General features: G+C 40.3%; 1 protein-coding gene across 1 annotated transcript; it reads left to right on the top strand.

Moving 5' to 3' along the window:
* The first annotated feature begins 5,141 nt into the window (after positions 1–5,141).
* Positions 5,142–27,048, top strand: nin (ninein (GSK3B interacting protein)). Its single transcript, XM_085441247.1, has 29 exons — positions 5,142–5,195; positions 5,351–5,563; positions 6,947–7,040; positions 7,562–7,734; positions 9,464–9,509; positions 9,633–9,808; positions 11,238–11,384; positions 11,552–11,719; positions 11,864–12,000; positions 12,210–12,350; positions 13,190–13,364; positions 13,514–13,624; positions 13,814–13,903; positions 13,996–14,131; positions 14,994–15,115; positions 15,354–16,468; positions 16,716–19,046; positions 19,350–19,448; positions 19,553–19,622; positions 19,747–19,914; positions 20,002–20,118; positions 20,414–20,527; positions 20,725–20,871; positions 20,954–21,133; positions 21,243–21,377; positions 21,465–21,566; positions 21,666–21,758; positions 24,509–24,622; positions 26,185–27,048. The coding sequence occupies exons 1-29, from the start codon at positions 5,142–5,144 to the stop codon at positions 26,389–26,391; spliced, it is 6,975 nt and encodes a 2,324-aa protein (XP_085297373.1). The 3' UTR covers positions 26,392–27,048.
* Positions 27,049–27,274: the final 226 nt, after the last annotated feature.

Below are 27,274 nucleotides of genomic sequence, written 5' to 3'. Positions count from 1 at the left end.
GAAGTTGTTTGGGTTTTGTTCCAATCTCTGTCAAGATGATCCCACACTGCTTCAGTAATATTGAGATGCAGGCTCCAGGGAGGCCATTCCATGACTGATAGTCTTCCATTGTATATTTTTATTTATAGGTAAGTTTTTACTCCACTGAAAGTGTGTTTGGGATCATTGTACAGTACAGTAGATGGATCAACTGAAGTCTGGCTGCATCTCTCAGGTCCTGTTTTAGGTCTTTGCCGGATTGATTCCTGTTTCTTACACACAGGAATAAAATACGTTGATTTGTTGCAGATAGGTTTTTTTTTTAAGGTCTGCCCGTTTTTTGTCCTCCACTTGTCCAGTTTCCACAAAACCTTTAAAGTCACACAGTACAGCACGCAACATGCAGCACGATGAGATATGGCAAGTTTTCAAGTTTGTAATTGACCTTACTGGTGCATAAATATTTTATTCCTATCAAACAGTGTAATCATTAGCATTTTTCATAGATTAAACCAAAGGAATTGTGAAAAACAAATGATGAGTTTTTGGACTTGCTGCTAGAAGTAAGGGAGACCGGGGATAGTTGTAACATTTTTGACATTTCTGTCTGTAAACTGGAGCTCTTTTAAGGTAGTGGATTCAAAATGTAATGCAAAGTATTTACATGTCTCTGCTATTAAATAGTGCAGCTATTTTCTCTGCAGCACAATTACCCATTGCATGGTATGGTCTCAAACACAAAGAGTGAAATGTTACAATTAACCCCATAGTCCGGGTTAGTTGTAACATATCCTGGGGTAAAATGTAACACAATGAAATAAGGGTACTAACAAAATATTAACATGTAATCTTTGTTTATTCAACACATGAATGCACTTAGAGTCATTTATGTAGCTCTGTGTGTGTGTGTGTGTGTGTGTGTGTGTGTGTGTGTGTGTGTGTGTGTGTGTGTGACAGAATGCAGAAATCTAGCTTTTGAACATATTCCAACCCCCCCAAAAAAGACAAATTATGGAATTATCTGCAACTGAATATTTCATTAATTTTGGCTGGTCTTCCTTGAGTTTGGCCTCATTGGCTCATTGGGCATTATAACCTACAACTCTTGCACCAATTTTGAAAATAACAATGAAGCTGAAAAAATGTAGTTGTTCACCAGCATCGCAATTCCATTACTTTTTATCATGGCTTACCTTGGTGTGGTTTGCAAAGTGCTTCAGAAAGATGAGGAAATCTGTTTCTTGCATCCATCCTGATTTATTTCCACTACCAGTACTTCCTACTGGTCCATCTCTGACACAGAGGTCTGCATAATGTATGTGTGGGAACACAAACAGTGGAGGAATTGTGTTGCCAATGGCATTAACCGCATATACAAATGCGACCAGTGAACCTCTCTCTGCTGATGTCGTTTCCCCAACTTGTTTAATATAAGTTAAAGTAATAGTGTGGTAAGTTGTAACATCTGCATTATTGTTACAACTAACCCTGACTGTTGCTGTTACAACTGACCCAGACTCCTATAGCCATGAACTAGCTAACATTACAGCCAACGGCTAAAACATTAGCACTAAAGACTTACACAGAATATATCCCCATAGACATACAAATAACATAATTCAAGTTTGATGAGTTTAACTGCAAAGCAGATAATGCTATTAGAAATTGAAATAAAGTAGAAAAACTTACTTTTTGGCATACAAATGACTTTTTTTGGTGTTAAATTGTTTGTGTTTGACAAAATGTGCTGATTTTTCACATGTGATAGCAGAACTGAATTGGGCATGCACAGGATGAGTCACATCATTTGAAACTTAGCCCTGATTGGAGAAATTGGAAGTGTTACAACTGAAGCATGTTACAACTATCCCCGGTCTCCCCTACAACTGGTTCATTTCTTGAGCTAGATGCCCTTTGTGTGTTTGAATAATTCATAGGTAAGTGTTAAGAGGCATAATAAAAAACAAAATACACTCATCTGAAAATGTTCAGGTACAAGGACTGGACAAAAATAAGTGAAAAAGTAGCCAATGAAGGAAGAAACACAAATCCCTTCAGAGAGCAAAGTCTCACTCCTTGGAAGTTAAATATAAACAGGCCAAACACTCTGAGGTATTTTAAGTAAAGGGCAGATAATATTTGGGGTAGCTCAGGTGGCAGAGCAGGTCAGCCACTAAACAGAAGGTCGGTGGTTCGATCCCAGGCTGCCTCCTGGCTGCCTGGCAAGATACTAACCCCATGTTTGCCTACTGGTGGTAGTCAGAGGGCCTGTGTCCGGCAGCCTCGCCTCTGTCAGTGCGCCCCAGGGCAGCTGCTATCGCCTGTGTGTGTGTGTGAGTGAATGACTGAATGTAGTGTAAAGCGCTTTGGGGTCCTTAAGGAAAGAAAAGCGATATACAAATGCAGGCCATTTAGATTTGTATTGCTGAGTGTGCAGATTCAACAAAGCCAGTATAATGTCTTGTGCAACTTTAATCTAATAGAGGTTGTTTGATCCAAAGATGGTTGCATCCAGTTTTGAAAAGCCTCTGTGCTTGAATATTGCCTAAAAGATAGCATTGCAACACACATTATTCAAAACAAGACACAGCTATCAGTTTAAAAGACTGTAGTGATTTCGGACGTTTTAGTTTGGTCCACTGGGGGCTGGCAGGACTGCGTTGCAGCTTCTTGGTCGGTCACCGCCCCTTCCTCTTACAACCGCTTTTCAAAACCCGCTACAAGCCGGAGGAGGATGATACAGCCGCGGACACAAAGCAGCCAGCAGCAAATCCCTGACAGCTACTTTCTCGGTAATGTTAGGGAACAAAATGCTGCTATCGACAAATTAGCTGCTCGTCAAACTTGCTGGAGCAGAAGGTTTACCTGCGCTGTAGCGGGAGAAATGTTGTAGTTTAAAGTTTTTTAGAGGTGTGTTTAATCAGCAAATTTGACTCGAGGAAGGAGCCAGCTGTCCGCAAAGTTTCGACACTTTGGTGAGTTTATTTTTTCTCAGACATTTCTTTGTTTCTTTCTTTCTCTTCTCCAGCTCTGGGTACTTAGCTTCTTTCATCCTAAAAAAGTGTTCCCTCACGTTCCCAAATGAACTAGCGCGGTTAGCATAGCCCATCACTTTCCTTATGACTAGTGAAGCTAGCTAAACTGCATTACAGTTATTTTATTCTCACAAGTGACTTTAAATCTTTACTTGGATGAAGACAGGGAAAAGTCAGTGAAGCAAAACATACACGAGCAGCTTCTGACTGCTAACTTTTTTCCATTTTGATTTAAATGGCGTTAAGTAAGCGCGCTAATGGAAATAAAATGCAGTTTTGCAGTTTGTATCACCAACAATTGCCCTCACATTTCACCCAGAGTTGTTTAAATGTGACTGAGATGGGTTGTTTGCAGGCTTTCAAAGTTGTTCTTTTTCTAAACTTTCTCACATAGATCTACAGAAAATGGGAACATGGGAATTATCTTTATGTAGTTTCTTTGGACAGGTTTGTATAGAGAGAGAATATCAAGTCCTCAGAGAAAACAGATTAAAATGTAGTTGCTTCATCTCTAGTTCAATCATCAGGTTTTTAAGTTTTGTCTTTACTGGCTAAAATCTTTTACTGACACTATGACCAGTGAATGCTGGGATGGTTCTAGGATTAACCTATTTTTTCCCCCCTCCTAATATGAACTGGTTTTACTCCTAAGCTACAGCAGCTGTCAACCCACAGCCACCTTGAGCCTCTGTGGCCAAGCTTGAGGTAAAGGGCTGCTTGGATAATTGGCTCAGAAGTTTGTTTGCAGAAACCTGAATAAGTTCAACAATGCCAGCAAGATGTGCAAAGAGATTTTTGTTTAGTAATCTGTTCAGGAGTCACGCATGTAAAATACAGCGGTCCTAAGCAGTTGCCCAATGCTTGCTTTTGCTTTCTGTTTGTCGCCCTGTTGCTCTGCAAGTTTACCAAACAAGCTGTAAGCTGCCATACTGCTGAACCATTATTTTCCTGCGTGCCATAAGCTGCACAAATGTGCAGATGTAGAATAGTGACTTGGCCTTTGTGGACAGCCTATTGTGTGCAGTGAATGGGCACCCCGGGTCTGGAGTGTGGGGGGACACCTGGCCGAGCACTTGATGATTTCACTGAGAGCAGCTGGAAGAGCAAAGGGTCAGGCAGCATATCTATTGTATAGATGAGCCCTGAGTGGGGAGTTTCAACTCATTAGACATACTGGTATGTTCTTTATGTTGAATTTGTCTTATGCACAAATATATATATTATGTTAGGACAAACTGAAGTTAGGTGATCAAAATATATAAAGACACCTAAGGAGGGTGGAAAAATATCATATTTTTGAAATTCAAGAAAAAAGTGGACAGTACAAATTTAAAAAATGTAACAAACAGACAAATCTTATTAGAGTTTATGTAAATAAAAATAGAAACATGTATTCTAACTCTGCTCAGCCCAATTTAAGCATCACCTTTGGTAAGCTTCATGTGGCTGATCTCAGCTGTTGTGTCTGGAAGTTATGTCATTGCTTAAGTTAGTAAGACTCTGTCTTTTTGCTTTGGACCAATGTCAGCTTCTTCTCTTACTTCAATCCCACATTAAAATATTAGCCTTGTAGTTAATTCGCCAAGGTTGATTGTCTGCATTGCTATCATTACTTCAGGGAAACGTGGCTTACAGCTGACTTGAACTCCAGACTTGTGTTTTGAGGCGCTGCTCTCTGTCCATTTGCTTCTGTTGTTTTTCAATTAGAGAAATGATGCAACCCAATTGACACAAAAACGTGGTCCATGTGTAACTGAATCTGCCAGTCTGGAAATGCTGGCACACTGCTCTGGTCTAACTTTCTCAATTAGTCCCTGGCTGCTCTGTCCACTTGGCTTGGTGCCACTGTGTATTCATTGTTTTCTTGATTAGCTGTTTCAATAGCATATAATCTAAATACTTACAAATATTTAAAAAACAAATTATTTGGTGATCAAAGTGAAATAAATTAAGATTCATTTTTATTTATTTAATGAATTAAAAGAAAGTCATGGTTGTTGTTGGATATCTTCGTGTCTATCAGTTTATCCGTTTGTCTAATCATTGTAATTGGATTACCTAAAGCCTCCACTGCAAATGAGGCTGGAGCAGTGCGTTGAAAGCTCAGTTGCAGGGCAGTGCTCTCAGATGAAGTTGTTGGTAAGAACAGATGCTGCTGAGATTGATGAAGCCATCCTGTTTGTGAGTATCTGTTAGCACTGTGACTGAATATGTAAACCCTGTCAAGGTACTTTAATGTCTTGCCTTCATCTTGTCTGCTATTGTCTGGCATATCATCCTCGAGAGGCCCAATAGTTGTAATGGAAAGTATGACATCTCTTTCACTCTTTCTTTAGGGCAGGGTGCTGTCCTGTGGGATGGATGACGGGCATGAGCAGGACCAGTACGAGGAGCGGCTGAAAGAAGTTTTTAACAGCTTTGACACTAGCGGCTGTGGCTCTCTGTGCCCAGAGGAGCTCTCCGACCTCTGTCAGTCGCTGCACCTTAATGATACCGCTCCAGCTCTTCTCCAGACTCTGCTCCAGAGCCAGGACCGCCTCACTGCCAGGGTGAGTTTATTCCACTGCTGCTAAGCAGCCGTTTCATCATAAACAATCGTCATACTGCTAATGTGAAGTCTGAAATTATACATTACCTGGTTGGAAATGAGACACGCACCCCCTTTTTAAAAAGCTGTTATTTATGCAGCAATATTCATTTCTATTACTAGTGTTGAATATATGCTACAATCCCAATTTCATGCTGTGTAATGATTTTTGGCCTGTTCCATGTGCACACAGTTATTTTTCATATTCTCTGAGTCTTTTGAGTTTTTTGATGATACTACATGCTGTAGATTATGAGATATTCAAAGTTTTTCCAATTTTGGATTTGGGAACAATATTATAACAATTTTGTAGATGCAGGTTTTTTTTGTGTATTGGTAAACCTCTGCCCAGCTTTACTTCTGAGAAACTCTGCTTCTCCCTCTAAGATGGGCTTGTTTTTATATGTTATGTTATGTGACCTGTTACCAAATAACCTAATTAGTTTCTCCAGCTATTTATTTTTCATAACGCTTCCTTTGTCAGCCTTTGGCAACTTTTTTTTTCAGAGACATGTAGCTGATTTTGAAATTTAAAAGCCAGTATTTGTCATTAAATAGTAATAATATTTCAGTATGTTCTGTTGTGACTAAAATATGGATTTACGAGATTAGTAAAACGTAAGTGCTTTCTATCTACCATTTACACACATTGTGATATTTGGTTCCACCTCCTGAGCTACAGCCATGAGGTAGAACAGGTATTAGTTGTGCCCCTTTTTCTTGTGCACGCCAGGATTTTTCATATTTATTTGCCATTTCATTGTTTGCTTAAGATACCAACCCCTGGTCAGCTCCAACCCAGGTGTCAAGTCAAACTATGTGCTGATCACACACACTTTTATTTGAGAGAGGGGCCGTTTGGAAATGTATTAAAAAAAAAAAATTAAGGACAGTGGTTCTGATAGTTCAACCCATAAATAAAGATGAGACGTATCCAAACAGCTTAACTCCACATGCTGGCATGGATGTATGTTTGTATGTAAGCGTGTAGACAGACGGGTGGCTATTGTCTGGCAGGTGTGGGTGTTAGTGGACGGGGTAAATGTTAGCAGAGGGGCCGCCTAAATGATTGCTCACGGCATCCAACAATAAAGTCAAAAAGCCCCAAGTATCCCCCTCCCCTCCAACACCATCTAAACCCGGGAGCCGTCAGCCTCCGCAGCACAAAGAAAATCACCATATTCAGGGTTGGCAGCTGTTGATTCTTAAAATGTGACCTTGCTGCCCCTGCTCAAACCCTCCTCCACACAGACACCCAGACTCCACCTCACCCACAGAGAATAGCACCCATTGTAAGGAATTTCATGAACTTTCTGTAAGACGTATTTCTTTAATTCATTTGCAGGTTGACTTTGAACAGTTCAAGGATGCTCTTATTCTGGTTTTGTCTTCATCCATCGAGCCACCTCAGGAAGAACAGGAAGTCCTGCCAAAACCAGGTAAAGTCTTAATGGTTGTGCACAAGTGGAAAAGCCCCTATGCACAGCCACGGGACCCAAAGCAAGTCTTTGAAATGACTTGTTATGTTATTACCATGCTACTTATTGTGTAGATGATGACAGATGAGGTTGGATGTAAGTTCAGTTTCTTTACAGATCTGTCATCATTACATTGTGTAAGTTCCTTGTTATATGTCAACACAAAGATTGGACCTCATCAAAGCAAATACTACATTGTCAATATTTATGCCTGTCAGTGAAGCATGATGTATATTGAACCTATGTGGTTCCTGTTAATTTCTCTAAAGGTTGACATTTAGTTCATGGCTGTTTTACTGAAACAGATGTGGCTTTGAAAAGATCCTAAAGTTACAAGATTTAGAGAAGTTATTTGGAGAAGTACATACCGGAGGCTTTGCTAAATGCTAGTCATCACATTTTTTTTCCTGTTTTTGTTGTGCTAAACTGCGAATAAATACTCTATGCATATTATTTGACACTTTCTTGTTATTTTTCCTCAGAGTCTCCTGAGATCAAACCAAAGTTTGTGAAGAGCGGTAAACGTTATGGCCGCCGTTCCACACCAGAGTTAATAGAGCCTATTTCAGACTTGACTGAAACCACACACGTAAAACCAGCCGACGAGGAGGATTTGGAGGACAACTATGACTCAGCTGTTCCCAGGAAACGTGAGGTAAAAGGCTGAGACCGATCGGTTTTTTCATCTCGAGTGCAATCCTTATCGCTTCCTGTCCTTGCGTGATTCCCTGCAGCCACGGGCCGGCATTCAGGCGTTATTCTTAGCTAATCAGCTTAGCGGCATGCAGGGCAGATCCTGTAGTGTAATATAAGCGTTCCAACGCAAGATTCACAAGGTCCTATTAGTTGCATAACAAATTAGTACTGTCTGTAAATAACATTGTGAGGATAATTAGTGTTTGATAAGCCTTGAGTAATTAACACCTAACCACAGCGTTTGTGTAACGTCAGACTTCATCAGACGATTTATGTGCTGGCGGCTATGCAGAGGTTTAAGAATAGGAGGTTTTAAAAATGTACATCCTGTGTTTTTGGCACATGCTGAAAAGGAAAGGGACATGAGACTTGTCACAGTTTTTATTATCAGGTCATTTATGTCCGTGAACAATTGAACGGTGTGGGTGTGTGGTTACTCTGATCTTCTAGATCTGTTTCTTGGTTAATCAGACTCACTTCTGACATGTTTCCACACGCAGTCCTTTCTCACAAATAGCATACAGCAGAGATTTTCAGTTATTAGTAGCTTACTTTAAATCCGCTCCGAACGACGATACATAGTCAATTAGCAGGTTGTTTAACCCTGTAAAGCCTGAACTATGAAATAATTGCCAGAAAATTCACATGACTGAGTGTTTATTGAACCTTCTGACAAATCTTTATGAAAATAATGCCTTTAGTATTCAGTTACTTGTGCAGAACTTTGCAAAGCTGGGCTGCAGTAAAAGAAACTCCTCCAAGTGTTCACCAGTGCAATGGTGGTAAGTTTAAGCTTGGATGGAGATGTTAGTATTCTGTGTATTGTCTCTGACTCCACCCAGAGATGCCAAGCAGCGCAAAAGCAAACACTATTGGAGATGCTGAAACTGAAGCGCATCTTGGCATTGAATAATCTTGCTGCAACAATGCTGAAAGTATCCAGCCTGGGGACCAGCAGATGGGGCTGGGTCAGGGGGCTCTGCCTCAGAGACTGCAGGCCCGCTGCTTGGGGAGGAGATTGTAGGCCTGTGTCAGGGAAACAATGAGCTCCGCTACCCCTTCCCTCCTGGATGCCCACACTTCATGTATCAAAACGCCACTTGCAGAATCCCATCTGCTCTTCATTCCCTCACTGCTGGTTTCCCAAACAATAGGTGGGAATTCTGGGTTCGGAGTTGGAGATCAGCGATTAAGGTCTTCAATATTTCTTCACAAGGAAATTATTTTTTTTATTTTTTCGAATTGAAAATCATTTAAAACCTTTTTTGTGAGGCTAGTTGTCAGGAATAACCCCCAATAATTTTAATAATTTTGAGTAAATACCTTCACGAAATTGCAGATGGTTGAGGTTATTTGATTTATTTGCTTGATTTCTATGCTATTCTATTCTTCTATTGCCGAAATCAGTCCTTCAGACCTCCCCCGTCAGGGCCCGTGCTATTACAAAAGGTCCTGTGTATGTGTGTTTTTTGCAGCCCCCCCCTGCATTCAGACTCAAACTTGTCTGATTTAAACACACACACACACACACACACACACACACACACACACACACTCTCAGCTGATTGTCTCATGAGAAAATCAGAGGGGGGTTGGGACAATTGTTCTCAGTAGATATTTTAATGGTTAACTGATTCCAAACGGAACTGATTATAGCTCATTTTATCTTTTATGTGTTTTTGTTTCAGCGCTGGAATGCTCACGAATCAAGCACAGAGGAATATGAGGCAGAAGGTACGTTATATTCAAATTAATTTTAGACATTTTACTTCATACAGGACATAGCTTTGTTTGGTTTTGTTGTTTTTGTTTTTTGTTTTTTTTTGATGCATGATCTAACTTTTGTCTTGTGTGCAGGTCAGATGCATCTCTGGAACCCGGATGAGCCGAACACGCCTCGGGGATCCATTGTTCCCCTATCAGCTCATTTAGAGGAGAGGCTGCGTGAAGCCTGCGAGGAGATGGAAATACAATGGGACGGATGTGCTGGTCACAGTGAACTGCTTGCTCTCTGTGAGCATTTGGGTCTGGAGGTATGTTAAAGGGAAAAATGCAAAGATTTGAAATTACCCATGATTTAAAATAACCATATCTGCCTTGGTCTTTTTTCTTTATTCTTTGTTGTTGTTTTTTTCCCCTCCTTTTCTGAGGGCACTTATAATGGTTAACAAAACAAAAACCTTTTTTTTTTTTTTTTTTTTTTAATCTTCCACAGACTTTTACTTTTTTTATTTTTACTGATATGAAAAGGTCCTTCAAAACTTCTAAATAACTTAAGAGCCTTTGATAATGTTTTGGGTTTTTTTCCTAGTAAAAGGCATGATATTGTCTGCTGATTTGATGGCCTTGCAACACGGAAAAGATCCCCAGAATTTAGATAGTCCCTCATCTAAGCAACCTCTGGCACAATACTTAATCATGTTCCCAGCAGTAAATCTTAAAGGAAGAGGATCAACAGACACAAATTTCATGATTTATTAGAGATTATTACTTTATCATCTAAAGTTGTTAGCAAATTTTCTGTCTTTTCATTAACTAATTACTGCACTTCTACATATAAACTAACTGCTTACACCGATTTGAATTCGCTTTGGTCTTTATATATGTCGTGGCAAAGATTCAACAAAGTGCTGCATTCTTCAGAGATTTTGGTTCAGGTTGGCATGATGGCATCACACAGTTGCTTAAAATTTGTCAGCTGCACAAAGATGCTCTATATGATTGAGACTGAATGAGTTTGGAGACCACTTGAGTACAGTGAACTCATTTTCAATAAACCAGTGTGAGAGGATTTGAGCTTTGTAACATTGCTCGTTATCCCGCTGGAAGCAGCCATCAGAAGATGGTAAACTCTGGTCAAAAAGTTATGGACATGGTCAGCAACAATACTCTGTGGTGTTTAAATAATGATTAGTTGGTACTAAGAGGCTTGGTGTGTGCAAAGATAATCTCCCCCATTACACAACCACCAGCCTGAAAGGTTCATACGAGGCAGGACGGATCCATGCTTTACAGCTGCTTGTGCCAAATTTTGATTCTACCATCCAACCATGTTTTTCCAGTCTTCTACTGTCTAATTTTTGTGAGCCCATCTGAAAGTAGCTTCAGTTTCCTGACCTTAGCTAACAGTAGGGGCACCAGGTGTGGTCATGTGCTTCAAGGTTTGACGTGTTTTATTCAGAGATGCTCTTCTGCATACCCTGGTTGTAATGACTGAGGTAATGTTGCCTTCTTATGAGTTTAAAGCGGTCTGGCCATTCTCCTCTGAGCTCTGCCATCAACAAGTTCTTTTCTACCCAGCGTATTTCTACACTGGATACGTCTTCTTTTTTCTGACCATTCTCTGATAACATAAAGATGGTTGCATTTTATTTGGTTTTACTCAAGTAAAATGCAGTATAAAGGTATTAATAAAAAAATCTTGCGTTTTCATTTTTTTTTCTTTTTAAATATATATATCAGGTGAATGGAGATGCGCTCCTAAGCCTGTCTGCCGATGGAATGATGACTGTTCAGGAGTTTGTATCCAGGGTTGCAAACCACAACAAACCCCCCACGCCATCAGCCTCAACACCCTACAGGCAGCTTAAACGGCATCACTCCACTCAGGTATGCTATTTGTGGTTTGAGCTTCACCAGGTTAGGAGACTTGGGGCTAATTTCAGGGTTGTGTTTGATGCTTTTTGAAATTCAGAAAAGGCTCAATCTCTGTAGTATTTTGTATTTTCTCTGCTATGATGTATAAAAAAAAAAAAAAGTTTTTCTTCTACCTACAGCCTTTTGATGAGGGGGGGCGGAGGATAGCTACGCCCTCTTCTTTAACCAGCACCATTGGCATGCGTCTGTTCTCCTCTCTTGATGATGGCACCGGTTACACTCCTGTGGAGTACATCCTGGATGCCTGGATAGAAGACGGAATAGAAAACAGCACTGATATCCTGCAGGTACATTACTGAAGTTACACTTCTTACTCTTCTTAGTTTATTTATGGTGAAACAAACAGTGTTTCTTTCTGACTTTGAATTCATCTTCAAAATATAATTGGAATGTATTTAAAATGGGATTTTAATTGGAAAACTTTTTTGCAGGCTTTGAACTTTGAGCTAGATGGAAAACTGAGTCTTGGTGATCTCACCATGGCACTTGAAAATGAGCTACTCGTTACTAAGAATGGGTTTCACCAAGCGGCACTGGCGAGCTTCAAAGCTGAGATCAGATATCTCCTGTGAGTATGAGTCATCATCATAATACAGCTCATACAGATCTTAATACAATCTGTTGATCCATGATTAACTGGATTGTGAACTACTTAAAGCTGATAGTGTTGAAATTGAAATCAAATCTTTTTTTAAAAACAGCAGGATTGTTGTTTTTGTTTATCGTGCCGTGTAACTCGTGCACAATTATTGTTCCTGTTGGTTTTTCTGATCTCAGAGAGCGTGTAGACAGAGAGCTCAGAGAGAAAGAGAAAATCCGATCTGATCTGGAAAAAGCAGAGAAGCAGAAAACGCAGCTTGCCAATGAGGTGGATGAGCATCACTCTGCAATTGAGCACATGAATAACCTCAATCTCAGGTAATTTATCATTCCAGTCGCACCACACGTCTTTTGAGATGCTTTTTATTAAATTTTATAAAGTCCAGTGACTGACTAAACGGAAGGTTTGGAAACACATTTGTCATGTTTAACTTTTATTAAATTAAAACCTCATTCCTCAGGTTTTAATTTATTACATCTGTTATCTGAATGAATTTCATTCATTGATAAACTGCAGTTGAGCCTGTTTAGCTTGCTTTACTTTAACTAAGAAATTTTGTTTACTCTAAGTGTTTGTGAAGAAAAGTTGAGAGCAAATATTAAATCTACTTGCAGTGTACTAGACCAAAACACAATGTGCTACAGCTGCCCTAAATTAGCGTAACAGTATAGATAATTAAAAAATATTTTTTTGTATTTATAATGGTTAATTTCCCAAACAAGCTCTTTAATTGAAATGACATTTTTACAAGTAAAGTATTGTTATTGTTTTTATCCATGACTTTTAAAATTGTGTTTTACAAAAATGGTAACGCACTTTAATATTTTTGTGTTTAAGATGCCAAATTTACTTACTTTCCTAAACAGAAAAATCCTCTTTAATGGTTCTGCTTGATTAATATCTGATCTCTCAAAGTTTGGTGTGCCGGCTCAAATTTGAGTTTAAAAATGTGAATTCAGTTAGAGTTCAGTGACTTACAATATTTATTTATTTATTTATTTATTTTTTTAGGTTTGTTTTAGGTTTGTTTTGTTTTTTTGACAGATTTCTAAAATATTTGTACTTTATTGCTTTTTTTATGACAGGTGATTCAATAAATTTGTTAAGTAATGTATATTAAGTGTTGAGTTTTTCTGCTGTGGATGATCATCTGCAGGAAGCTTGAGCAGGACCACAAAGAGAAGCTAGCGGCAGTAAAATCTGAGCTGATGAGGGAGATGGAGCAGATTCAGCAACAGGCTTTCCTGCAGCGTGACGAGCTGGAAGCAGAGATCGAGAAGATCAGGGAGGATGAATCTTTCATCCGAGACCACCTCTCCATCTCGGTGAAGGTAACCGAATAATTCATGGTGTGCAAGTGTATTTGTTTTTTTTTATTTTGTTAAGCATGGAATATGTCAGTGTTTCTAATGTACACTGTGTTCTTTATCCCCAAAAAATAATTTGAAAATATAAGAATCATGATGTTGTTCATTTTCAGGAGAACAGACGTCTGGAGATGGAGTTACTGGACTGCAATGAAAAACTAGTTGATGCTCAAAACCAAATTACTAAACTCCAGACAAGTTTGGACAACATTATGAAAGATAAGGTGCAGACACATTTTAAGATGCTATATAATGGATTTTCATAATATTGACTTTCACCTTTTTCGCTTGCAATTTGAGTTTCATGTTTGTTTGTTGTTTTGTTGTTGTTTTTGTTATTGTTATTTGTTTTGGTTTTTAAATATCTGTCTGTGCTAGCATGATAATTAGTATATGATCTTTTCTTATTTTAGTTTGGTGATCTGGACCCTAACAGTGCAGACTTCCTCCTCCAAGAGGAGCGCATTAAACAGCTACGCAGCGGCTATGAAGCTCAGTGCAGGGTAACTACGAGAGACTGTTTTTTCCACACAGGAGCGTGTAAAATGTGCTGACGTGACACAGATGTTTAACGTTAAGTACTCTTATTCCGTAGGAATTACAGGATCGTATCGATGAGCTGCAGTCAGAGCTGCGGGAGTTCCACAGCCTCGGCAGAACTCATCAGTCTTGTCAGAAACCTCTCTCTGAGGAGCTGGAGAGTAAAAGCCCTGGAATGGAGTCTGACCCAGGTAAGCCTATAGTGTAACATTGCAGTAAAATAGTGCTCAAAATCATTAAAGAGGACCAACTGCATACATGACCTATCGTGCAACAGTATTATTAAATTCACTGGTGACACAATTGCTGTTGGCCTGATATCAGGTGACGATGAGTCAGCATGCAGAGGTGAGTTACAGCAACTGTCAGTAAACAACCTGGTTTTGAACATTACTTAAACCAAAGAGCTAATAATGGACTACAGGAAAAGGCTTGACTCAGTCTCATTCTGCATTAGTAGGAAGTGTGTAGCGTGTGTAAGGTCATTTGAATTGGGTTTCCCCCTATCATTGAACCTTTCCTGGTCAGACAACAGTACTGGAACAGGGGAAAAAGGCACATCAGAGACTACTTAGGAAAAACAACATTGAGCAGCAACTAAACACACATAGGTGTGGGATGCTGGCTGCTCTGTAGCAGTCAAAAGGGTGCTGCAAGGAGTGGTACAAACAGCAAAGAATAAAAAAAAACACTGGTTGCCAGCTGCCATCCTTGGAGGACATTGCACGCTACTTTAAAAGAGCACAAAACATCAGGGACTGCTTTCACCACGCTCACAGTTTGTTTGGACTGTTGCCCTCAGGCAGGCGATACAGATCACCCAAAGTATACAGCTATAGCTTCAGAGACTATCTACTTCTAAAGACTAACTGGGTCCTGAACACTTAAATGCACTGATAAATTAATGCAGTGATAACTGACTGACTCACTCTGTTTGCACTGGTTATTTAGAGGTTATTTATTGGTGTTTTATTATTTGTGTTGTCCTGCTTTGTTTTTTTAACCTTTGTCAAATATCAACCAACCCCTCACTTCTAACTTGACTTCTCACAGGTCTCGGTTCAGAGGAGGTTCAGCCTTTCAGTATGAGCCTAGAAGCAGAGATGATGGTGGAGCAGCTGAAGGAGCAGCACCTGCGTGAAATCGAGGAATTGCGAAACCAGCTGGAAATCAAGGTTAGTCTGCTAGCACCACCAGTTTTTAATGTGTAAATCTGCTGAAGAAAATGAGAAGTTTTAGAATTGGAAAGAAACGAGGAGGTGAGACCTCTGCAGGGTCCTCTGCATCTCCACTCCCAAGTGCTTTAATAAATAAATAAAAATGATTATTAAATCTAAAATATGGGGAAAGGGAATATGTGACTATTATTCAGAAATTAACTACAAGGTTTATATAAATCTTTTATCCATACAGATGAATGAATTTAACAACATGGTGGAAAAACAAAGGCTGAACCATGAAGACCAGAAAGCTTCCTTGGCGAACCTCCACCAGCAGGAGGTTCAGGCTTTAAGAGATGAGATGGTCAACATTCAGAGCCATGCACAGGAGCTGCAGAGCCAGCTGGAGGAGGTAGAGTTGGAGAGGAGTTTACTGGAGGAGAAACAGACAGAGGAAAGGGAAGAGCTTAAGAACCTCCAAGAAGAGGAGTTGGTAAAACTAAGAAACCAGCTCCTGGAGGCCCAGACTCGCACTGCAGACCTGGAAGAGCAGCTGAAGACCCTAAGAGTTCAACAGACAGAGACCGATGAAAGTCTTGAGATTGAGAAGCTGAGGACTCAACATGCCACAGAGCTCAAGAAACTAAAGGATGAGCATGCAGAGCTGTTTGAAACCAGACTAGCAGAGGAGAGAAAGGAATTACAGGAAGAAAAGGCTGATTTGGAGAAGAGATTATTAGATGATTGGGAAAGCAAGAAGAAATTGTTACTAGAAAGCCATGAGGAGAAACTAAGTGATAAACTAGAGGAGGTAAAATTGAAATTTGAGGAAGAGCGTGAGGAATTGGTGGAGACGCTGACAGAGGAGTGGCAGAAAGAGAGGGCTCAGCTGGATCAGCAGAACGGCGAGTCTTTACAGATGCTGCTGGAGGAAGAGATGCTGAGACTCGTCAAGGAGCAAGAAGAGAAGGAGAACAGTCTGAGGGAGCAGTGGGAGAGGGAACGAGCTCAGCTTCAGGAGCATCACGAGGCGGCGCTGCTCGAAAAAATACTCGAGAGGTCGCAGCTACAGGAGAAGTTTGAGCAGAGGGAGAAAAAGCTGAAGGAGAAGTGGGAGAGGGAGAGACTCCAACTGGAGGAGGATTATGAAGGGATGATCCAGGATAGGATAAATGAGGAGAGGGAGAAGTTTGAGACGGAGAGGGAGAAGGTGGAGAAAAGACTGGAAAGTTTGATGGCAGAGGAGAAGGCGCGTCTAGAGGAGAGCCATCGAGAAGCCGTGAAGGAGCTGAGTGTCAAGCATATAGAGGAAAGGGACACACTCAGCGCCATGTTAGACAAACTACGAGATGACATCGCCCAGGAGAGGTAAGAAACAACATTTTACCTAATTAAATTTATCAAAATTTATTCTTCAGCCTTAATCTCAAGCTAACATCACATGAAAGTAGTGTTAATCCTCTAATGTAACACCAAACAATCGAACATGATTCTGCTAAGAGATAAGGTGTCTAAGCTATTTTTTTTAAAGCCTCCTGTGTTGAGGATTGTCAGCAATTATAATGTAATACTTTCCAAACTGCTTCTGTAACCGCCCTTGAATAACCATGTGCAGGAAGGACATCGAGATCAGTTTCAACCTGAGAATCAAAGAAGTGGAAGATCGTTTCTCGTGTGATCAGGAATTTGTTGCACAGCGTTTTCAGGCTGATGTTTTGAAACTTGAACAGCACTACCAAAGAGAGCTGGAGGCTCTTTCTGAAAGCCACGCCAAGCAGAAGCTCGAATGGGAAGCAGAGATGCAGAAGGCTCTCGAGAGAGCAGAGGAACAAAGAAAAATGATGGAGGAGGCAGCGGAGGGGGAAAGACAGAGATTAAATCAGGAGTGGGCAAAAGAAAGAAGGGAGCTAGAAAGTGTTCACGAAGAGCAAATGGAAGCACTAATGAATGAGAAAAAGCAGCTGCAACATGAGCTCGATGACTTGATTAGCAAGGCCCAGACCAAAGAAATAGAGCTCAGCAAGCAGCTGAATGATCTCCATAACAGGCTTCAGGAAAGCCTGAAAACCAAACATGATCTTCTTGTTCAGACAGAGCTCCTGTTGAATGAAACAGTCGATGATTTTAAACAGGAGAGGGAAGAACTTCTGAGTAGTAATTCAGAACTTGAGTCAAAGTACAATGAGATGCTTTGTATTTCAGAAAGGCAGACAGCAGAGAGGATTGAACTTCTAAATGAGCGCGATGATTTAAAGATGAAGATCGAAGAGCTGGAGATGCTTCTTAAGCGGGCCGCAGTGGACTTTGAGCTTGACAGGTGTGAGCTACAGGAAAGTGTGTCGATTCTTGAGCAAAAGTTAAAAGATGCAGTTGAGATTAAGGCAGAAGATTTTAAAGTAAGAGTTAAAGAGCTGGGGATGGAAATCCAACAGCTTTCATCTTCTGTGGAAAAAGTGGAAGACAAAGAGATGAAGGAATTGAAGGGGATGAACACATTAATGGAGGAGATGCTACACAACAGAGAATGCGTTACTTTATTTGGTGAAGAAACACCTGAAATTCTGGATGAACAAGATAGCGATGAAGAGACTCTAACGGGGACTCTGTATGCAGGAGAGGAAGCCACTGAAAACGTGGATGTTTTTGACGCAAACAATGAAGATGGCTCTGCTACCAGTGACATTCGGGGAGACGGAGAGTTAATGGGTGCTAGTGAAAACCAAGAACTCCGACAAAATATCGTGCAAGAAGATATGAAAGAGACTCATGAATTGTGTCCTGCAAATGCTGATGGGTTTCAGGGATGTGGTGATGATATTTATGTTACTGATTTCCCCGAGCAAGCTGAACTTTATCACGCAGGCTGTGAGTTGGCACCTTCTGATCACCCCGAGTCCGAATCCACAGAAAACCCAAATGAAGCAGTTTTCCCAGAGATGAAATGTGGGCCCGTCTCATCACTTGAGGCCTTTGAAGATGGTGAGAACAAAGCAACTCTTGAATTATGTAAAGAGAACAATCCTCAAGATGTAGCAGCAGTGGGGTTTGAAAGCTATTCCCAGGAAGATGAGCAGCATCATGAGACTGTGGTTGTGTCCTCAGCGCTGGAGGAGACGGGTTACCCTGGTGAACCGTGTCTGGATGCTGAGGTTAACTGTTTACTGAATAACTCCCTGGATTCAGACTGTGAACATTTACTCGCAGAACTAAAGGGGGGAAACGTTAAATGTGGACATGAATGTGTGGATCAAGACTCTGATTGTGAGCGGCAGCCTTTGCTGAAACTACAGGCTTTCTATAATACGACCACAGAGGAGAACATTCTCCTGCATGAGAAGATTTCTTTGCTTCAGCAGAAGACTGAAATACTAGAGAACCTGCTGGCTCATAACAATGAAAAGATCAAGGCTGGGCACCAGGTGTTAGAGGAAAACTACAGCCTCAAAGTTAGAATGTTGCTGTTAATGGAGCATGTCAAAGAGCTGGAGATAAAGGCCTTGAAAATGACAGATCTTCAGATTAGGTATGAAGATTGCATGTGTGAAAATGCCAAACTGAAGGAGCAAAATGGTGAACTTGAGAGAAGGGTGTGGAGCCTTGAGAGCAGGATCAATATTTTCCACAGTTTCAAAGAGCAGCAAATTTCACTTGTGGATGAGATCAACAGGATGAGAGAAGAAAACACTAAACTGTCTGAGCTGTTCAGCGAATTAGAAAGGCAGGATGGGATTCTTTCAGCCTTTGGCCTAGATGCTGAACGACTGGAGAGCCCCTCAGTGGAGGCTTTTCTGGATTTAGATAGGGAACTGGAGGCGAATGTTGATGCAGTGACTGATCTTGAAGACTGCTGTAAGGCGTTGGAGAAGCAGAACACGCAACTTCACCGAACCATCACAGAGCTACAAGACAAGTCACAGACATTAAACGAAGTGACGCAGGCTCATAGGTAACATGGAGAAAACTAGGATCCCTTTGTCTTCTGTGGCCGGTGTTACCACCATCCTTTAGTGCTGTGAAGTTCTAGCTGCGACTGAGCTTCTAAACCCTCTGTAGCAGAGCCTGACAGTTTTTGTCCCCGTAGGTCATCAGCGGAGAAGCAAGAAGTTGTTTAGTGTGTGTAAACTGTAGAGTTGTTTATAATCGGTGTGCTGCAGTCCGTTTGGTGATTCTCATATGTACTCAACATGCATCGTGTGTGATGGATTCCTGCAGTTTCACTGAATTTATTTTTCTGACTTTTTGTCTCCAGATCTGAAGCCAGTCGTCTTGCTGAAGAAAACGTCATCCTCAGGCAAAAGATCTCTGCATTGAAAGAAGAGGACTTAAAGGAAGTCCAGCAAGAGTTGACGTAAGAAGCACCAAATATAGTTTGCGGCTAACCACCACAGTAGGGGTTTTTTTTGTTAGTTTGTTTTATGCATAATCACATTTTCTTCTCACGCTTAATTACAGACAAACATGGGAGCACCTGAAGAAAGAGAAGCTAGCAGCTCAAAAAGCATCACAGAATTTCCAAAAACAGGTAATGTCGTGCAAAAATAAATATAAAAAAGTTTTAAATATACAAAAGAAACCAATTTGTCCTTACACACTGGATTCGATTTATTTGGACCAAGATATTTACTTAAAAACATGAATCTCCACAGATTGCAGAGCTGCGTTTGCAGAGTCAGCAGCTGGAGGATGCGAATGGGATGCTGTCAGAGAAAAATGCCCAAAATACTGCCGGTACGGAGAGTCTACGACAGCAGCTGGCAGAATTGATAAAGGAAAATGAGAGGAGGGAAGCTGCTTCTGCTGAAGAGAAAAACAAGGTAAACGGCGTTTAATGACCAGCTGATAGTCGCCACGGTGTGGTGGCGGTGGTAGCGGGTAGTTAATTGGTGGCTGTTTTGTGTTAGCTGGCAGCTTGTGTGTCTGCTCTGGAGGCAGAGTTGACCAAAGCTCTGGAGGACACTGCACAGCTGGAGGAGAGGAATATCCAGCTGTCACAGAAGCTCTCTAACCTCAGAGAGAAGGTGAGCATTAGATTATGGGCACCAAAACACTTCACATCCAACGCCACCATAATATAACACAGACACAATATTAAGAACTTCCTAACACCACCCCTTCTTAGAATTAAATGACCCAAGCTCATCCCCATCTCTGAATACCTGCAATGATTAAGATGCAGGAAAAAATACAAACTAAGTCATTTCTAGCCTTAAGCCAGCTGTGATCTGCTGAGATCTTTGGGTGTTATCTGCCCTTACCATTAAAGTTATGCAAAAGATTGCTTCCTTACACCTGTAGGTGTCTTTTGGTTGTCAGGCAATCGCGGCGGGCACAATGGAGAGTCACCTCAGCCACCTCGTAGAGGAGCGGAAGAGTGTGGATAAGGAGACTGTAGGGCTGCGCAACCAGCTAGCCAAAGCTCAAGAGAAGGTAAGGCTGCTGTAGCCTAAAGGATCTCGCTCGGTCACCAGATAGATGACAAATCGTTTGGTAATTTTTCAATAGTTGGGGTATAGTGGGCTTATTTCACAGCATTTTAATAGAATTTATAGAGATTTCTAGCAAAGCACACAAAGGACTCTAACTTGGTGCATTAATTAGCACTAATATGCTTCTTTCCACTCAAGGTCAAGACTATGGAAGAAACTCTTCAGACTGTCAACCATCAAAGTACTCGTCTGAAGTCGGACCTTCGTGTCTCGCAACAAGAGAGGGATTCTCTAAAACATGAAGTTGCATTGCTACACAAACAGCTGCAGAATGCTGTAGATAAAGTGAGGTTTTTGTTTCTCTATAGTGAGGTAAAAGACAAGCTGAGGGCAGAACAGACTGACCTTTTGCCCTTGTTAATCTCAGAACCGTATTTTGGAGATGGCCCTGCACTCAAGCGGTCTGCAGAATCACAGCAAGAAGCTGTACAGAGATGAGATGTCTCGGCTGATGGAGCAGGAGCAGCAGCTACTGAGGCAAGAAAACGAGAGACTTCAAGCAGAAGTGTGCAGCATCAAAGGAGACCTCACCCAGTCCAGAGAAAAAGTGAGCTGAGCACCACAGAAAAATGGCAGGCTTTTAAAAGCTGCTTCTTCCTTTTTTTTTTCTTTTTTTTTTTCCTCTGTTATGTGAGTTTTCTTTTCTGTGTTTGCAGGTCCGTCAGCTTGATGCTACCATACTCTCCCTGAAGCAGCACAAACATCAGAGTCCGTCCTCTCTGATGAAGGCCTTGGAACAGGAAAACTTCTCTCTTAAAAAGGAGCTTGAAGCACAAAGGGAGCTTACCATGGTGTGCATGCATGCTGCTGACTATAACCAAAGAATTTTCCGATTATATAAAATCCTCAAATTCTCACTACATGTGCTTTTCATTCAGGGCTGTGAAGGTGGACAAAGACGCACTGAGCTGGAGAGCCTTCAGCAAGAAAACGAGGCGCTCAAGGCTCAGCTGGCTCGACTAACAACACAGCTGCTCGAGGTACTCCAGCTTTTTTTTTTTTTTTAAAAGCTTTCTTTGGATATAACAGTTTAACAAGAAAGCAAAATAATTTAAACAATATTTTTTTCCTATTTCCAGACTTTGCAGGCACAATTCATGGGACTCCTGCCTCCATCACCTCACAGGATGCCCAGAGGTCAGCACCGTGGTGAAGATCCAGACAACATGCAGGTACAGTGCAATTCAGAACTTCCACAATGGCAAACCCGACCAAATATAGTTTACTGCTTAAGTAAGCTTGGATATATTAAATAAGTACTGCATTGGTACAATTATAGATTGACGTTCTTTTCTCACACTTAGTTTGTTCGATCACATTGCACTTTTTTCCCTTTCTTTTGTTGTAATGGGAGTTGATACATAGACCTTTGTCACAGCAGCTTCAGTTTGCCATGAAATCGTAGTTAAACGCAGGTTTTTCTAATTAATGTAGGTTCTGTTCTGTGTATTCACAGGGCCTCCATTAATGTGATTAGAAGCACCTGTGTTTACCTCCTCCTTATTTCCCTAACTGCTGTTACTTGCTCAGATATTAAATAATGTACCGCATTTTCATATTGTACTTGTGGCTGTAAATGTCAATGGAAAAACTAGACATCATTAACATTTTCAACATCATAGCAAAAAAAAAAAGTGTACCTGAGCTGAGTGTCCTCCATTCCTCGTCTGAGTTTTCCGCTCCTTTCTTTTTCTTTTATTTATTAAAGCTGTGTTTGCTGTGTTTTTGAGATTTTATTTTTTTATTATTATTTTTTTTTTAATACCTGTCGTAGATTCATTTTGGCACCCATCTGTCTTCATCTCCTTTTCTCATATCTGTAGAGTTTACCTTTAGGGGTCTGGTGTTTTAGCTTGTGGCACCTATGTGTTTTGTTTTTTGTTTTGTTTGTTTCTGAATTCATTGTCTTTTATTTTCAACCTTGAATGCTGGTTGAAATAGGCTGAAGTAGTTGCCATGGTGTGATCATCTGGGTGAGGTGGCTGATTTATTTATTTTTTTATTATTTTTTCCTTTTTTCATGTTTTCTCCCACACTCTGCGTAAGTCTTCATTTCCCAACAAATACAAGTTGTCCTTTTATAGTTATCATATGTGTAAGTGGCATCTTCCACCTTCATCTGTCATCATCAGGTTGCCATTAACACGTGGACTTTGTTTGAAACAAAAACATTATGCACAATATCTGCAGAAAACTCCATTTCTAGTTTACTTGCAGATTAAGTTTTTCTTTTTTTTTAGTAATTGCTGACTTAGTCCTAGTTTGCCCACATCTTTGTTCAGCATGTCATCAGTGCGGATCAGTTACTGATTGAAGTTTGAGATCCCTGTATGTATGATTAGTCCTGCTGTTCATGCTGGCTTATACCACTTTCCAAATTCGCAGTGCTTAAACGGTGAACTATAAATTTGAAAACGCAAAACTAAAGAGATGTTTTCTTGGCCAGTATGAACAGGAGGAATGCTGACATCCTGCAGATTAATAAATCTGCATTCATATTAGGATTCCTAGTTCGTCTATCTTAATTTATTCGATAGTCTACACACATCTCAGGCATAAAAAGCCCATCTTTAGGATTAGAGGGTAGAGCCCTGGTGAAGTGTACCTGCCTTTTCTCTCCAGGGGGCGATGCCGGAGCAGCGGGCGGCACACGCAGACAGCTGCCGGCGGATCGGTGGATTGTAACGCCAGCGTCATTTCCTGCTCTTCGCTTTAGAGACTGCTTACATTCTGCTCTCCCTCTGTTTCCGGAGTAAAAATCTGAATGTGGCACATGAAGCCCCACATTCGTGGTGCCTGAGATAAATGGCATGAAGTTGTAGTTGTATTTCATTGCTGCTAGGTGGCAGGAAAACACAGAAAAGGCTCCTGGCTTGTTTTCCCAATGGGATTTTGATCACACTAATACTTGCATTGACAGTTGATAGACTGTTTTCTAAAAAGAATAAATGAATAAAAATCTATTGAGCTTATATAGACTGGAAAGATGTAGGACCAGACCTTTGGTGGATTCATTATACATCCTGATCAGTCTTTTCAATGCAGGGTTTACTTTCTGGGAATGACTGTTATGCACTTGTCTTTTTAAAACTTGAAAGGGTTTATGACAGGGTATGTATGTATCCTCGGAGGAAAAATCTTGTCATCAAGGGCCAAGGTTAGTGCCTGACAGCCTTTGAGTCTTTTTCTAACAATCAAACCATTCACACGTGTTATTGCCAGGTGATGCTACCTGATGTGCAGTCAGGGTTCATGGAGATTTTTCAGTGAAGGTACCAAGTTTTTAGTCCTCTACTGTACACTTGTGTTCTGGGCGTCTTTTGTTGCTGCTGAGCACCCAAAGTGAATCACATCTTTTTGTTTTGGTGTTGTTGTTGTTGTTGTTGTTGATGTTTTGGTTTTGGTTTTGGTTTTTTGTTTTTTAAGCAAGGACTGATCAAACATGTTTGGTAATTAATTTCAGTGTTTGGCTGGTATTTATTAAATCTTTGTGAGGTTGGTAGTGTGTCTTTAGTACAGTGTGTCATTATGTCTGCGTTTTTGTTTTGTTTTTTAATCATTTAGTGCATTTTTGTTCTTCTTCCTACACATGCACATTTGTTTTATTTTATTTATTTTTTTCATGTTTATTAGTTTGTTTTATTTATGCATTAATTAATATTTTTTCTAGCTATATCTGGAATATAAGTCATAATTTTATACTTGTATTTATTTTTCTAGTGAATCATCCTCTCTTAAGAAATGTAACAGAAATCCAATAATAAAGAATAAAGCAACTAGCTCACAAGAAATGCTGTCTGTATGGTGTCTGACTCATCTCACGCTCACATTTCCATTTTTTTCAGAAGCTAAAAATCTCATTTTACATGGTAGTCTTGCATCAGCAGCAGTTTGACGATGTCCTTGACTGTCTTCTCCCCAGGATGAAAGGGAGTCGAAGATGAAGCGCATGGAGGAACGAATGAAGGAAATTGAGTTGTCTCTGCATAATGTCAAGCTGCTGCTCAAAGAGAAGGTTGCTCAACTCAAAGACCAGGTCAGTTCAGTTTCAGTTCATTGGCTTCCACTAATTTGTTTTTAAGCTGCTGTTCAAAGCTGGACTGCTGTTTTGAAGAAAATCTATTATACATTGGCTAATTTGGATTGTTAAACACAACCTTTCAGGAGTCTTATTAATTTAGTTTGGTTTTATTTTTACTTTGTGTATATAGCACCGGCCCACAACTGTAGCTCTCTTGCACTGTGCTTTATATTGTAAGGTAATATCCTGCAATATCAGAAATGCTAGCAATCATGACAATGGAGAAATATGATTCACTTTTAACAGAAAAAACCTCCAGTAGAGTCAAACTACAGGGGCAAACGTCTGCCACGATTACTTCTAGTGTGAAATGAAAAAGAGGGGGGGCACATGGTAATAATGACAATGCAACACAACCTGTGGGAGAAGACGGACAAAAGTTAATAATATTCATTACTGAAACATGGTCAGTGCATAATGGGAGGTTCTCCAGCAGTCTAAGCCTGTATCAACATGGGATGGTTCAATGTCATCTGATACAGCCCAAACCTTTATCAAAACTTAAAGGTTTAAATCCAATTTTAAATGTAGAGAAGGGAATCTGCCTCCATCAATTTGGAGCTCTTTCCACAGAAGAGGAGGCCTGATGGGGTCTCATTGTTACTTTATATGTGAAGAGGAACATTTACTGCAGCTTGATAATGAGTGATTGCAGGAGTCCAGCCAAGAATGTATGAATTCGTTTTTCCACATCACTCTGAGATGCTTTGCAATTCCACAGAGATTAAATTTTTAAAAAGAGAGAGAAAGAAACTTAGAATTTAGAATTAGAAAGGTTATGTCATTAATTTAAACTACACCCATATTGTGTTTTCTGTCTTCTTAGATAATTCCAACTCCATTTAGTCTTCATAGCAATTGAAATGTATCCTAAGGGAAATAGTATGGGTCCTGGTAGTCAAAGGAGCTTGCAAAGAAAAGCGTCTGGACTTCTTTAAGTTACTTGAAGATGTTTCACCTCTCATCCAAGAAGCTTCTTCAGTTCTAAGGTCAATTGGTGGGGAGTCCCAGATTTAAACCTAGTGGGAGTGACCCCCCACAGAGGGACAAAAGGACCACCCGATGATCTTCTAATCATTGTGAAACCTGGCCCCACCTTATCAAGGTTTCACAATGAGCTCACCCGAAACTCTGGCTGATTGGGACCCACACCCAGTTTCACACCTTGGCTCAGGCGATTAGAGGATCATCAGGGGGTCCTTTTGTCCCTCTGTGGAGGGATACTCCCACTAGGTTTATATCTGGGACTCCCCACCAATTGACCTTAGAACTGAAGAAGCTTCTCGGATGAGAGGTGAAACATCTTCAAGTAACTTAAAGAAGTCCAGACGCTTTTCTTTGCAAGCTCTTTTGACTACGATGACCTGGATGACTGAGAACCTTCACAGACATATGGTACAAAACCTTGTGAAACTCCATAACTAAACTCCTTGTTTTAATGAACAATTTGAAATTATTCAAAACCTTGCCATTCAGTGTAACCCATTACAATCAATTATCTACTTTGACTTTTCTAGCTGCACAAGAACGGCAAAGCAGACGTACTAATCAAAGATCTGTATGTGGAGAATGCCCAGCTGCTGAAGGCTCTGGAGATAACTGAGCAACGTCAGAAAATCGCGGAGAAGAAGAACTACCTGCTGGAGGAGAAGATCTCTAGCCTCAATAAGATAGTGTGTGACCTAAACCCGTCACATCTTCCGCTGCCGTACCATTATAAATGATCACAAAGGACTAACTTAAAATGTGTGTCCAAGTCGATATTTGCACTCTATCTTTAGTAAATACTTTTATTTTATTATATTTATCACTGCTGCAAACTTTATGCAGCAGATTCTGCCAATTCATGAGAACTGGTGGTTTTATGTTAAATATGCAGTATTTTTGTCCATTTAATTCTAACCAGTAATTAATGGGACCCATAAATAACTAGAGGTCAAACTGCAAAGAAGACATGTCTTTATGCAGTAATTTATATTTTTAAAACGCTATTACCTATTATTAATAAATATCTTACCTTTAAACTTTTTCTCTGTCCAAAGAGAGGAAAAACAATGAAGTGTACTTTTTATACAATTGTGTCCAAAAGTTGTGTGTATCTCTTCTTTCTCCAGCCCTATTGTAAAAGAATAAATAGAAACCTGTTGTTCGCTAGTAAAATCACGCAAACTGAGATGTTGAATCATGCTTTACCTAACACTACCTGAAGTTGAAAAGACTTTAAATGTCTGTCAAGTGGCAATACTTAACATGTCATTTTACTTTTAAAGGAAATTGTATGATCTGTTGCAATATATAAAGGTGTATATGCTATGTCATTATGGTTGAGATGGGGTAATGGCTGTGCTACAGGTAGAAATAAAATAAAAGGATTGTTTTTAGTGGTTTGTAAGTTACTGCTTTTTCCACAGTTATCTGATTGCACATACACATGATAACAATGTGATTCAAGCAGAATCAACATATTTAAAATTCATGCCACCCCTCCATGCCAGGAATGTCAAACTTATTTTACATTGTAGTCCTACATCCAGCTAAAGCTGTGGCCTAATAACATGCTAGAAGATGCCTCTTAATTATTCCACTTTCCCTCAGTGCGTCTCAGTC

Source organism: Copadichromis virginalis, linkage group LG19 (genome assembly GCF_057382275.1).
Source record: "Copadichromis virginalis isolate Kocher_CV1m ecotype Utaka linkage group LG19, C_Virginalis_male_GT1.1, whole genome shotgun sequence".
Classification (NCBI taxonomy): Eukaryota; Metazoa; Chordata; class Actinopteri; order Cichliformes; family Cichlidae; genus Copadichromis; species Copadichromis virginalis.
This window is presented reverse-complemented; position numbering and strand designations above follow the sequence as displayed.

Coding starts and splice junctions, on each gene's coding strand:
- nin (XM_085441247.1), top strand. CDS start 5,142: ATGAAGTTGTTGGTAAGAACAGATGCTGCTGAGATTGATGAAGCCATC. Junction 7,041..7,561: donor GGAAGTCCTGCCAAAACCAG/GTAAAGTCTTAA, acceptor ATTTTTCCTCAG/AGTCTCCTGAGATCAAACCA. Junction 20,528..20,724: donor TAGCCAAAGCTCAAGAGAAG/GTAAGGCTGCTG, acceptor TTTCCACTCAAG/GTCAAGACTATGGAAGAAAC.